General features: G+C 39.7%; 1 protein-coding gene across 4 annotated transcripts in view; it reads left to right on the top strand.

Annotated features, from left to right (window-relative positions):
• MYO3A (myosin IIIA) overlaps window positions 1-12,364 on the top strand; it is a 241,353-nt gene that overhangs the window by 194,400 nt on the left and 34,589 nt on the right. For all 4 annotated transcript variants that reach the window (XM_082740863.1, XM_082740865.1, XM_082740866.1 and 1 more), the window contains 4 exons: window positions 2,038-2,200; window positions 3,807-3,930; window positions 7,956-8,847; window positions 10,748-10,892. In XM_082740863.1, coding sequence (XP_082596989.1) covers window positions 2,038-2,200; window positions 3,807-3,930; window positions 7,956-8,847; window positions 10,748-10,892 — 1,324 coding nt within the window. The remainder of the gene's footprint in view (window positions 1-2,037; window positions 2,201-3,806; window positions 3,931-7,955; window positions 8,848-10,747; window positions 10,893-12,364) is intronic.

Consider the following 12,364-nt stretch of genomic DNA (forward strand, 5'->3'; position numbering starts at 1 on the left):
CATCTGCTGTAAACTTGAAATTTATCTGGAGCAAACTATTCACCATTGTTAGTAAACTTGCCATATGTATTTGGAGATCGGTGTGTTTATGTATTGAACTTGAGACCTGAGAGATCTTAATATACTTAATCCCTTCAAGAATGAAGTAAAAAAATAATAATAAATTTTGAATATGGAAGTAAGACAGGTTGCATCTTGGGCAAAGGATGGCTTTTCAGATACCCTCCAGCATGATAAAATGGGGAGGTAAGCAAAGAAAGATGGTACCAGGTCTCAGGGCTATACTAAATGTATCACTGGGGGCCAGTGGAGAAAAGAGCCAGACTTAAGAGAGGAAGTACTGAGAGACTGAGCGCTCTAGAATAACCAGGGTCAGCCCTACCACAGACCTACAGAGAGTGAAACATACTTCCACATGAGTTGTTATCTTGGGGTGGAAGAAGCCAGAGAGAATTTTCACAATATTCACGTAAGAAGTCACTCCCGTAACAATTTAAGGTATTTAAAAAATATTTCTCTTTGGCTGAATGCCCTACGTATTCAGTAATCCATATTTCCTTCAGTAATGAGTAAGGAGAGATGCTGAGCACCAAAAAGATGTGTATTTTATTTACACCATTTTCTTTTTTTTTTTTTTTTTTAAGATTTTATTTATTTATTTGACAGAGATCACAAGTAGGCAGAGAGAGAGGAGGAAGCAGGCTCCCCACGGAGCAGAGAGCCTGATGCGGGGCTCGATCCTAGGACGCTGGGATCATGACCTGAGCCAAAGGCAGAGGCTTTAACCCCCTGAGCCACCCAGGCACCCCTATTTACACCATTTTTTTTGAGATGATCACAATGATGAATTTCATCAGGCTGAAATCTCACGATTTATGGTCTGAAACACATGCCTGACTTCCAACGGAGTTCTAACTTGTAAAAAGGCCCTTTGCAGTTCCAGTTCTGCTTGGTATTTAAGTAGCATTTTAAAGCTATTTGTTTTTTTTCCACTTCACCTTTTCCAACTCATTAAGACGGATAAAAGTATTCAATACAGAAACATTTCTAACGCTGTGCAAAATAAATGAAGAAATTAAAGGATGACCTTTTTAAACAGATTGAATTTTAAGTCAATTGTCAACAGTAGAATGGACTAAATATATTAACACGTAGAGTCCCATAGAACTTAAAACTGGATTCCATCAGAACCTATAATGTTAGACTGTTTGCTTGTGATGCCAAGCTTTCAAGTAATGGAACTAACTTTCCATGTTTCCAGTTCTCATGACTCAGCTTACTTTTGAATTGAAGTAACTCTCTTAGTGTGTTCCATCAACTTCCTTTTAGGTGACTTTTATTAGTAAATATATTAAAAGAAAAAAAAAATCTTCGTATTTCCTGGAGGAGGAAGAAAACGCTTAAATGAGTTTATTTCCCTGATTCATTTTGGTTATACAGTGATTGAAAAGTCAGCCCTCCTTTCTCGATGGTGGCCACTGGTCTGGTGAGAATGTTGTTAATTGGGACCATTGATCTGCCTTATTCCCCCTTGTGAGCCCCTGAGGGACCACACCCCCGCCTTACTCACCTCTGTATCCCCAGCAGATGAGTACCTAACAGCAGCTCTCACTAAAGGTTTGACGGGTGAATCACTATACTTGTAAGTGTCCTCTATCTTGCAACTAGGTTTGTAAGATTTTTTAACTTTGGGAAATACAGTTTTTAAGAAACGCAAAAATTAGCTTTGCTCCAAATATATGATGCTAAAACTTCAGTCAAAGAGCTGAACACCCTCCACGCTTACTAGCCCATTCCACAAAACCTATTGCAAATAACCGTACGATTGCTAGACAGTATTCCTTCTCCAACAGATGTTTCCTTCGAGAATAGAAATCCATAATGTTATAGCAAACTCCAGGCCAAAGAAGCGAAAGGCAGTGATGTCCAAAATCTAAAAAGAGTCAGAATACAGTCTGTTCTGCAAAGCGTAGCACATGACATGTTCACATTTGTGTGTCATTGATTTTATTTGTATTTTATTTTAATTCTTCTAAGGTATTCCTGAAATATTACCATGTGGAACAGTTAAATTTAATGCGAAAGGAAGCCATTGACAAGCTTATTTTGATTCAAGCCTGTGTCAGAGGATTCTTGGATTCAAGAAGATACCAAAAAATACAGGAGAAAAGGAAAGAGAGTGCTATAGTAATACAGTCAGGTAATCATTTAGGTGGTCTCCCGATGTAACAAAACGTAATGTTACATTTGGGGATGGACATAAAATCTAATCATATATACAAACCTCCATTTTTACATAGCTTTTGTGTTTCATTCCAGACTCTGTCATGTTGATATTTTCTCTACGCCACATCTAAATCAGATTGTTTTCATGATGGGCACTTTTAATATTTGAAGGCTTTGTTTTAGATAAAATAATTCAATTTTTCAATTTTCTGTCAGGCATCAGTGAAACACAGTTGACCTATTGTGCAAGATACAACAAGTGATCGAATTAATTACAAATTACAGGAATCATATTATTACATCCCTTGAACAATAATATTTTTCCTACTTTATTCCAAAGGTTACACTTGCCCTAATTTTTGACCACTTGATTAAATCTCATTTTGTTAAAGGTCATCCATTTCTTTCTGTTAACTCTAGGGAAATAATATTTATAATCTTACTTCACATGTTTTTATTAAAATGTTTCAGTGGGCTTTAGATTTCACTTTCCATTTTTCCTAGGAGAAACTAACCATAGAGCCTGGCATGGTTTAATACAGTAAATATTGGACTTCCATAGTAAAAATTTAAAAAAAAATACGGTCTTTCCATAGCAAAAACCATATTTTATTCTGCACCCTGATACACACTCCTACTACAAGCGAGGCACTCTGATGTTTTCTATTCTGGTTTATTTCACTTCATTTTTAGACACGAGGTTTGGCCCACTAAATCAATTCTCTAATCCACCATGGATTTGCAGCCTGCCTTCTGGAGACTACGGACATGGTGGGCAGAATCATTGACTAACATTTGAAAGATTCATGTTCTAGTCGCAGGTCTGTCCGTTCATAATGGTTCATGTCTTTGGGGATTTTAAAGCCCTTAACTTCTCACTGAAACATCAAAATGCAAATCCCTATAATTTGGGTTCAAATTCTTTATCCTCAATTCCAAAACTTGTAAAACACTAAAGAAAAGGTTTATCATACCTCATCTAGCAGTGAAACATGACCTAATATTTATAGCCCTTTATTCATCGCCCGTGGTAAAATACAGTTTTCCTGGAGAAAGAATCATGGTTTTAATTATGGAATGCTTCACTGGCATGGGGAGCGTTACAGAATGTATATTATTTGCTTTGAATTACCTTTATAAAATAAAAAAGTTTAAATCTGAATTCTGAAATGTATCTGGCTCCAAGGATAATTGCCCCAAAAGTCCAAAACATCACACTTAGATAGGGACTTTCTCCCATAAATAGCCAAAGTAGTTATCAGCAGATTTTAAGCAAATGAATACATTTTGTCTTTCTCATCAGCTTAGCCAATCTCTTTCATTTCAGTTTCATCCCCAGACTCCCCTTAATACAAAAGGTGCCTTGGTTATTTTCTTACTACAGCTTATCATCTAGAAGAATCTAGTTAATGAACAATACTTTTTAATGAACAGTATTTTCAATGAACATGTTCTATTTGGAGTCTTTAATTTTCCTCTTTGACATAGATGGTCAAAAAAAAAAAAGTGTTTCTATTACTTAAGTAATGTGTCTTTGTCTTTATTCTAATCAGCACTGCTCCCCACCTTATGTGTTTCAGCTGCAAGAGGACATCTAGTCAGGAAACAAAGAAAAGAAAATGTTAACATGAAAAACACAGCAGTAACAACCATTCAAACCTATGGTGAGGAATTTGACTACAAGAAAAGCTTTGAAAATAAAAGGTATAATGATGTTCATTCTTATGCCATTTTGACATTCTACATTTTTTCCAAATCTGTAAAGTCAATATAAAGTTCACAGTCTTTCTTGCACCTAATCAGATCCGAATACTGAACCATTAAATGTCAGTGAACACGGGGCGCCTGGGTGGCTCAGTGGGTTAAGCCGCTGCCTTCGGCTCAGGTCATGATCTCAGGGTCCTGGGATTGAGTCCCGCATCGGGCTCTCTGCTCGGCAGGGAGCCTGCTTCCCTCTCTCTCTCTCTGCCTGCCTCTCCATCTACTTGTGATTTCTCTCTGTCAAATAAATAAATAAAATGTTAAAAAAAAAAAAAAATGTCAGTGAACACCCAGTGGCCGCTCTTGTGTTCTTCATCCTATTGGGAAGTTCACTGGCATTTCTCCCTGATGATCGCCCTTTCCTTCCCCAGCTTTTCTCTTCCTAGGCTTCTGCCAGACTTCTCTCTACATTTCTGCTCCTAATTCTAAGTATCCTTTGCTCATTCCTCCTCTTCTCCCCATGTTTAAATCCTCCTTCACATCTAAATATCCTCATCTCTGGGCTCTCTCATTCACTCCCATGGCCCAAATATCCAATATGCCATGAATTCCTAAACCGTAATCCAATCTTCAAAACATGGCCCTGGGCTCTTTCTTCTCTTGAACCTCCATATCATATTTCTAAGTGCGTATTAGTAGATCCACCCGAATTCATTCATACAGAAGGCTTTATGCTAAGCTGTGGGGACACATAGATAATTAAGACAAAATCCTGGTCCTAAAAGTTGCTCACAGAGTCATGGAAAAGAAATATAACCAATAAGTGCATGATTCTAGAAACACGAGTTAACTCTACTGTAAAGATATGCAAAGGGTACAGTAGGGACGTGGAGGGTTTTGGTGGGGATTAAGGGGAAGGGATATAAATATGTAGATTTTGCCTCATTGATAAAACTTGAATTGATCGAAAGATGCCTATGTTGTATCTCTCTATAAGAGACAGAGGTCATTCCAGCCCCAATCCCAGGCCCCTTGTCTTTTTTTTTTTTTTTTTTCCGAATTTACTGGGATTGAATTGGCATGTAACATTGGGTCAGTTTAAGGTGTACAACATAATGATTTGATGCATGTATATACTGTAAAATAATTACCACAGTGAAGTTAGTTAACATTTCCCTCACCTCAGTAGTTACAACTGTGTTTGGTAAGAACACCTCCCTTAGCAACTTTCAAGTCCATTATACAGGATCATCAAGAGCCACCACGCTGTACACTAGATCCCAAGAACTAGTTCATCTTTTTAAAAATTTCCACTCCACTGAGGTATTTACATAGAAAATTTATTATTTACATATAAAATTATAAATTATTTACATATAAAATTATATTTAAAGTGTGCATCATGATGATTTCATATACATATACACTGTGGCAGGATTTCCCCATTTAATTCATTACTGCATCCATCACCTTACATAGTTCTCTTTGATGCTTTTTTGGTGAGAACATTTCAGTTGTACTCCCTTAGCAAAATTCAGTTCTACTGAACAGTGATTACTCCTACTCATCAAATAGCTGGAAGGCTCTATCCTTTTACCAAACTCTCCCTTTTCCTCCCACTTAACCCTTTCACAGCCAAAACTCTGTTTCTTTTTTTGTTTTGTTTTTGTTTTTGTTTCTCAGATTCCACACATAAGTGATACCATGCAGTATTTTTCTTCCCTGTCAGGTTTATTTCATCCATGTTATCAAGAAAGACGGGATTTCCTTCTTTCTCGTAGCTGAATAATACTCCGTTGTCTACATATACCGTAACTTCTTTACCCATTCATCCATTAATGGACACTTGGGTTATTTCCAGCTCTTGGTTTTTGTGAGAAATACTGCAATGAACATGGAAGTGCAGAGATCTCTTTGAGATCATTGTTTGTTTCCTTTGGATATAGTGCCAGAAGTCGGATTGCTGGTATTGCTATTTAGTTTTTTTGAGGAACCTCCATATTATTTCCTATAGTGGCACCAATGTACATTCCCACTGACATGCAGCATTCTCATTGCATAAGCACTCTCTTTTCTTCACATTTTCACCAGTACATGTTTTCTTTTGTGTTTTATGATAATAGCCATTCTCACAGGTATGAGGTGACATCTCATCAAGATTTTGATTTGTATTTTTTTGGGTTATTAGTAATGTTGAGCTCCTTTTCATGCACCTGGTGGCCATTTTCATATCTTCTTTGAATAACATCTGCTCAGATCCTCTACCCATTTTTAAATCAGGTTATTTTTTTGCTGTTGAGTTGCATGAGTTCTTTATATATTTGGGATATTAACCCTTTATCAGATATATGAGTTGCACATATTTTCTCCCATTCAGTAAGTCACCTTTTCATTTTATTGATAGTTTCCTGTGGTGCACAGAAGCTTTTTCTTTTTTTTGTTTTGTTTTGTTTGTTTGTTTTGGGGTTTTTGTTTTTTTGTTTTTAGCTTTTTCATTTTATGTAGTCCCACTTGTTCTTTTTTGATTTTGTTACCTTTGTTTTTGGCATCAAATCAAAAAAAAAAAAAAAAACCATTACCAAGACCAAAGTTAAGGAACTTACCACCTACATTTTTTTCTAGGAGTTATAGGATTTTAGGTCTTATGTTCAAGTCTTTAATCCATTTTGAGTTAGTTTTTATAGTAGTATAAGACAGGAATCCAGTTTCATTATTTTGCATGTGGCTAATTTCCCAACACCATTTACTGAATAGACCATTCTACTTCATTGTACATTCTTAGCTCCTTTGTCATAAATTAATTGACCATAAATGCTTACACATGTTTACTTTGTGCTCTCTATTCTGTTCCATTGGTCTATGAGTCGGCTTTTAGGCCAGTACCACATTGTTTTGATTACTATAGCTTTGTGATATAGTTTGCTTATCTTTTTCTCATTACTTGTATTCTGACTAATATAAGCATTCTCTGGGGGTATTTTGAAAATATTCAAAATATTAGCATAGTATTCAAAGTATTCATAGTATTCAAAATACTAGTGTAGCCACTCATTGAAATGATGGGTTCTTGGTACCCCACCTAGTTCTCTGTTCCTGGCAGAGTAATAGAGACTCTACTGTGCCTCCCACATAAACCTAAAGATGCTATCATAGGCCTAGGAAGTAGCCAATGGGATCAGGAAGTTTGAGTTCCAGTAACTTTTTCCAAGTTCAGGTTTAAGACAGGTCCTTATGTTCAAACAGACTGCAAAAGACCAAAACTCTTCCATGGCTTTCCTGAGCTAAAATTGAAAAGTTTTTGGCAAAACTCCCCCAAGTAGCATGTCAGGTTATGACTTTTTCACTGTACCTTAGCACACTTTTTATGGCCATATTGCTCTTGTGAGGGTTTTGTCCTCACCAAAAGAAAAGAAAGAAAAAAAAATTGTGGCTTTAAAAAAAAAAAAAAAAAAGGCTGTAGAGAAGATGTTATCTTCAAGGTAAGGGAAAATCATTTTGGAAGAATATTGGTAAAGTAACAGCTGTGCACTTTTGGTCAGCATATTACATGATCATGAACTGTAGCGGGAACATTGCTTTCCTTAATTTTGTACGATACTTCCTGTGATCAGCAGACTTCACGCTTATACAGCATGTTAGCCTAGTGAACACACCCAGCTTGCTAGTTTCAAGTTTAGGCACATTTTCCACAACTTCTCCTCCCTGTAGGTGCTTCCTTTTGAAAAAGACACATCTTGAAGTGATTAAATTCCTAGAATTTTGATGCCTCGGGTGAAAATACGCTAGGATATTTCTCACCCGAAGTTGAAACTGGTTTTATCATTAATCTGAGTGACCACCAACTTCTGCTGCCAGAGAGAACGTTTAGGAAGGACTTGATTAATGTGACTTGAGAAGTTTTTACTTTGAGCTTGTTTTGCCCCCTTGGACTGTAGTCCCAACACCATGGTAGTGTGTAGCTATTGCCGGAAGTGGTGAATAATTTCCAGTTCAGTATCTTGTATTCAGATGCAATCTGTTTCTCCCAGGGAATCTTCTGCGAAGAAACAGACAGAAAATGCAGTCTCTACTAATGAAATAATCATTCCAGCTCCAAACCATAAAGGAAGTACATCTGTAGTGAAGACTTCTACTTTCAAAGCTGAAGAGGAAGGCACTCGGGCCATTGAAAATAACAACAGAAAATATCAAACTGAGAACAAAATGAATAACATGTTTGGGGAAGAGGCTAAGCGAGAACCACAGCCGGTCGGAGACCCTTGGACAGAAGGACACCCCAAAAAGAAGTGCATGAGAGACCTGGAAGAGAACAGTAAGATAAGGAGAGTGGAGAAGGAGGACTCTGTGATCCAGAATTACTACCAGAGGTATGTGGAGGAAAGGAATTTTGAAGAATCCAAAGCAATATATCTAGAAAGGAAGGCCCTGTCAGAAAAGCCAAGTTCCCCACGACTTTGGTCAGTGGAAAATGAGACAAAGCAGCCTTCTTTTAAAAAAACGTTGGAACCTAGTCTTAGCCAAAAGTCAGTCCACCAAAACACAGATAGCAAGGAAAAGGAAAAGAAGACATCAGTGGTCACCCAGAAAGCACCAACATGGAGCCATCTGAGACCGGGGATGGCCCAAGAGAGACAGTCCGAAGCAACAGTCCAAGTGCAGGAAGAAGATAGAGCAGCCGTGTTCATTCAGAGCAAATTCCGGGGCTACAAGAGAAGGCAGCAAGTAAGGAAGGACAGGACGTCTTCTCTTAAAAATCAAAAGATTGTTGCGACACCGACCGAAGTAGCAAGAAATACTCACGATCTGTATTCCTGTCCCACAAAACATGAGGAATCCTGTAATTTCAGGACAAAGAATGACAAAGACCCAAAAGCAGTTTTAGAGAAAGAAGCATGTGATTTGGCCATCTTTTCAAAACAGGTATGTAAATAGATTTACTAGGAGAAATCTCGGGGAACCACACAGTAACTGAAGTAAACCTACAGCTCATGAGTAACTGATATTCTATTTCGTCTGTTTTTATGAAACTGCAAACCTCTTTTGTAATGCCTCAAGGGTTTTGCTATTCAAATAGCCATAATTTTTTATAACAATGTGTAATAAGAAATAATGTAAGATATGACAGAAATCTTGTATAGTAAAGAGACCAGCTAACTAAAATGTTGGCATTTGAAAATGCAAATTTCCATATCTGAGATCTTTCATTAGAGCCAAAGAAAAAAAAGTTTTACAAATCCTCTGAAGTCTATGCTTTTTCTGTCCCAAATTTTGAGTAGACCTCACTAGGTTTCAAAATTAGGCATAGCCATACTCAGACATATGAGCAATGAAGATGAAACTCTACATGTTACAGCATGACAATGAGGCCATAGAGAAAACCCACAAAGAAAGATTCCCTGTTGGAGAATATCTGTGCCATGAGTAGGCATGTTTCAGCTGTTTCTAGAAGGAGGCAGATGGCTTCAGGGCTTCTCATGGGTTGTGTATGGAACGTTAATAATCAGTGCTCTGGAGGGAGACCACAGAGAGCAGCTTCTGGAAAAGCCGATTCCAGATCTTGCTTTCTGCCTAGGTGTTCAGCCTTCCATAAAGCACTTTGTGCGTGGGCAGCTTTATTTTTTCTTAGGTAAAGTGAAGTATTTTAACTAGATGACCTCTAAAATGCACATTATAAGTTAATATGCATTGCCAGAATAGTCAATAGCATATAAAATCATGGCAGAAATATCACTAGGGACACCTGGGTGGCTCAGTTACGCATCCAACTCTTGATCTCAGCTCAGGTCTTGATCTCAGTCAGCATTGTGAGATCGAGCCCTGCATGAGGGTCCATGCTGGGCATGGAACATACTTTTAAAAAGGAAGGGAGGGATGGAGGATTAGAGGGATGGAGGGATGGATCTCATCATGAGTTAGATCAAAGAGGGACTGCCTAATACTCATGGACCCTGAACTCTGCATTTTGTCCTGACAGTGAGCCCATACCAAAACACCATAGCTGCTCCTGGACCCCTCTTTCATGTTAGAGGTGTGGCCCAAACATCTCCCAATGTCTGGCTGTTCCTACAGCTCTGCCAGCGCCCTCCTGTTCTATTTTTTTTTTTTTTAAGTACATGAAAATAGTTTAATACACGTACGGTCTTTCTTTTCCTTGGTGCATATGTTTTCTCCCCCTAAACACCAGATTGGAGATTCAAATCCTGACCTACTGTGTGTCAGAGATGCGGAGGAGATGTAGAATTTCCAAGCTGTCTCCCTGGCTCTGGCTAATAATGCCCCAGGGGTAGCTTCAGTGCTCCACGGGGATGAAGCTAGAGGCAAAAAAGCAGGAGCCCCACTTGTGGCCCAGCAGCACCGCTGTGTAACAGAGCCCGGGGGCAGACCAGACAGAGGCAGAGGGGTCAGGTGGCAGGAGAGTGGCCTGAAGTCAGACTGAGAACACTGGAGAGGAAAAGACGGGGTTAACACACTCCAAGGCAAAAGAGGGTTTCTACAAGCAAAATTGCTGCGGAGGGACAGGGACAGGAGCCTGGTCTCAGGACCAGGCGGGAGGAGCTGATCAGGATGGAACGCTTCGAGTAGCATGACACGTTTGGCAGCTTTAAATGGAGAATGTGAGACGCGCAAGTAGCACGAAGCGGGAGGAGGCTTGGCCAGGCGAGGACTTTTCCAGACCTTGGGTTTTCAGACTATGGTCAGGGTGGGTTCTGGAGAAGAGTCTGGGGGACTGTCAGTCAGGCATTTCCCAGCCCCCAGGGTACCTGTGGAGCCCTGTGAATTCTTTTCCTTGATTTAATCTGACACATGACCTTCTTTTTAGATATCAAAGTTATCTGAAGAATATTTCATTCTGCAGAAAAAACTGAATGAAATGATTTTGTCACAGCAACTGAAGCCTCTCTATCTGGGTAACTGTCCTCATAAGCCACTTAATAGACGAGTTTCTTCTCAGCAGTGCCTCTCAGGTAAAAATCAGTAGAGTTAGAACCTCCTGACGGGAAAGGCTGTGCCAGATACTTTGTTTATTGTTTCTGATATTTATTCTCCGGCAGCTTTGAGGTAACTAACATTCTGTTTTGGGGAGAACCTTCATTTCATTCCATTTCTCATAAATAGATAAAAACCTTTCCAGAATATTCCACATACCTCCTATATTCTGACTTCATTCTCTCTCTCTTTTTCTTTTTTCCCTTTATATACACTTTAACTAGAACTTGGCATATGATACCAGAAGGGAGTAAAAAGGGATGGAGTTTGGGGGAGTGGGGCAGGGTGTAGGTTTGATAAGAGGGAGCAAAAAATAAAATATATCCATTCCTTTTGTCAGTGTCTACAACCTTAAGTAGAGTATGGAAGGTTCAAATCTCCATTCAGTTGTACAAACCCAAATGCATTATTACATTTTCTTCTGGTCCACCTAAGTCACCCTCTGTTCCCATTTCACCAAACTGGTAGGGGATTAAGACTCAGTATTTATCAGACCTTCCACTCTCCAAGACCGTGCAAAGGCCCTGTGGCATTATATACCCACCCAAGGATCAGGTCGAGTTTGAGGTCACTAGTTATTTACCCACAGAGTTACTGTTGGGACACCCATCTTCTCACCGGCCTCATGACCCCTTCAAGTCAGGAGCTCCTGCTCCTCTACCTGGAACCTGCAGGAGGCTCCCAGAAACGGTTAGGTTAGGAGTCTCAACTGGTCCATACATGCTCCGAGTAGCCATCATCTCTGAAGCCTTATCACCACCGCTGCTGACCTCTGTCTGGGAGAATCTCTATTTCTTATCCCTCACATTCTTGGAGGCTTCACACTCGCTCAGCACCTTCCTCCCCTACCTGGAAATGCTGTTCACCTTACGCAGCTTCTGTGAAAATCCCTTAGGCAGGAAAATACTAAGATGAGCCTGACTATTGGTCCGATAGGGGAGGAAGAGAAAATATCTTAATGTTTCGATCAGTTATGCTGTCACACTATTTTCAAGTCAAAAGCTTTTAAAAAAAAAAAAGCTTTAAAAAAAAAAAAGTGGCTCTCTGGCACTTTCTCGCCACTGCTCTCAGGCACTGGCCCAGAACCCCTTGCTGTTAAGAAACACCACGTTGGAACCCAGATGTCCATTGGTTTGATGGCCTCCTATGACGCATGCGCAGATGGTCTGCTGATAGAAGGGGGGGCGGGGACTTTGGCTTCCCTCTTGGTTATATGTGCAGCAGGCCTGGTGAGTGCAGGGTAGTGAGGGGCTGGCGGTGTCGGGGAATCAAGGGGTGCCAGGCAGGGCTCCCTGTGTAAGCAGCTCAGCCCTGTGCTTAAGGGGAAAGGAGGGGTGGGGCAGGGAGGTGGCTTCCTAGGGACGGGCAGATAGGGAGGGAGGAGAGCCTACTGATGTTTCGTTATGACTTACACTTTTAAACATCTCAGGGACTCCGTGTGTGTGTGTGT

Source organism: Mustela nivalis (genome assembly GCF_964662115.1).
Source record: "Mustela nivalis genome assembly, chromosome: 7".
Taxonomy (NCBI): domain Eukaryota; kingdom Metazoa; phylum Chordata; class Mammalia; order Carnivora; family Mustelidae; genus Mustela; species Mustela nivalis.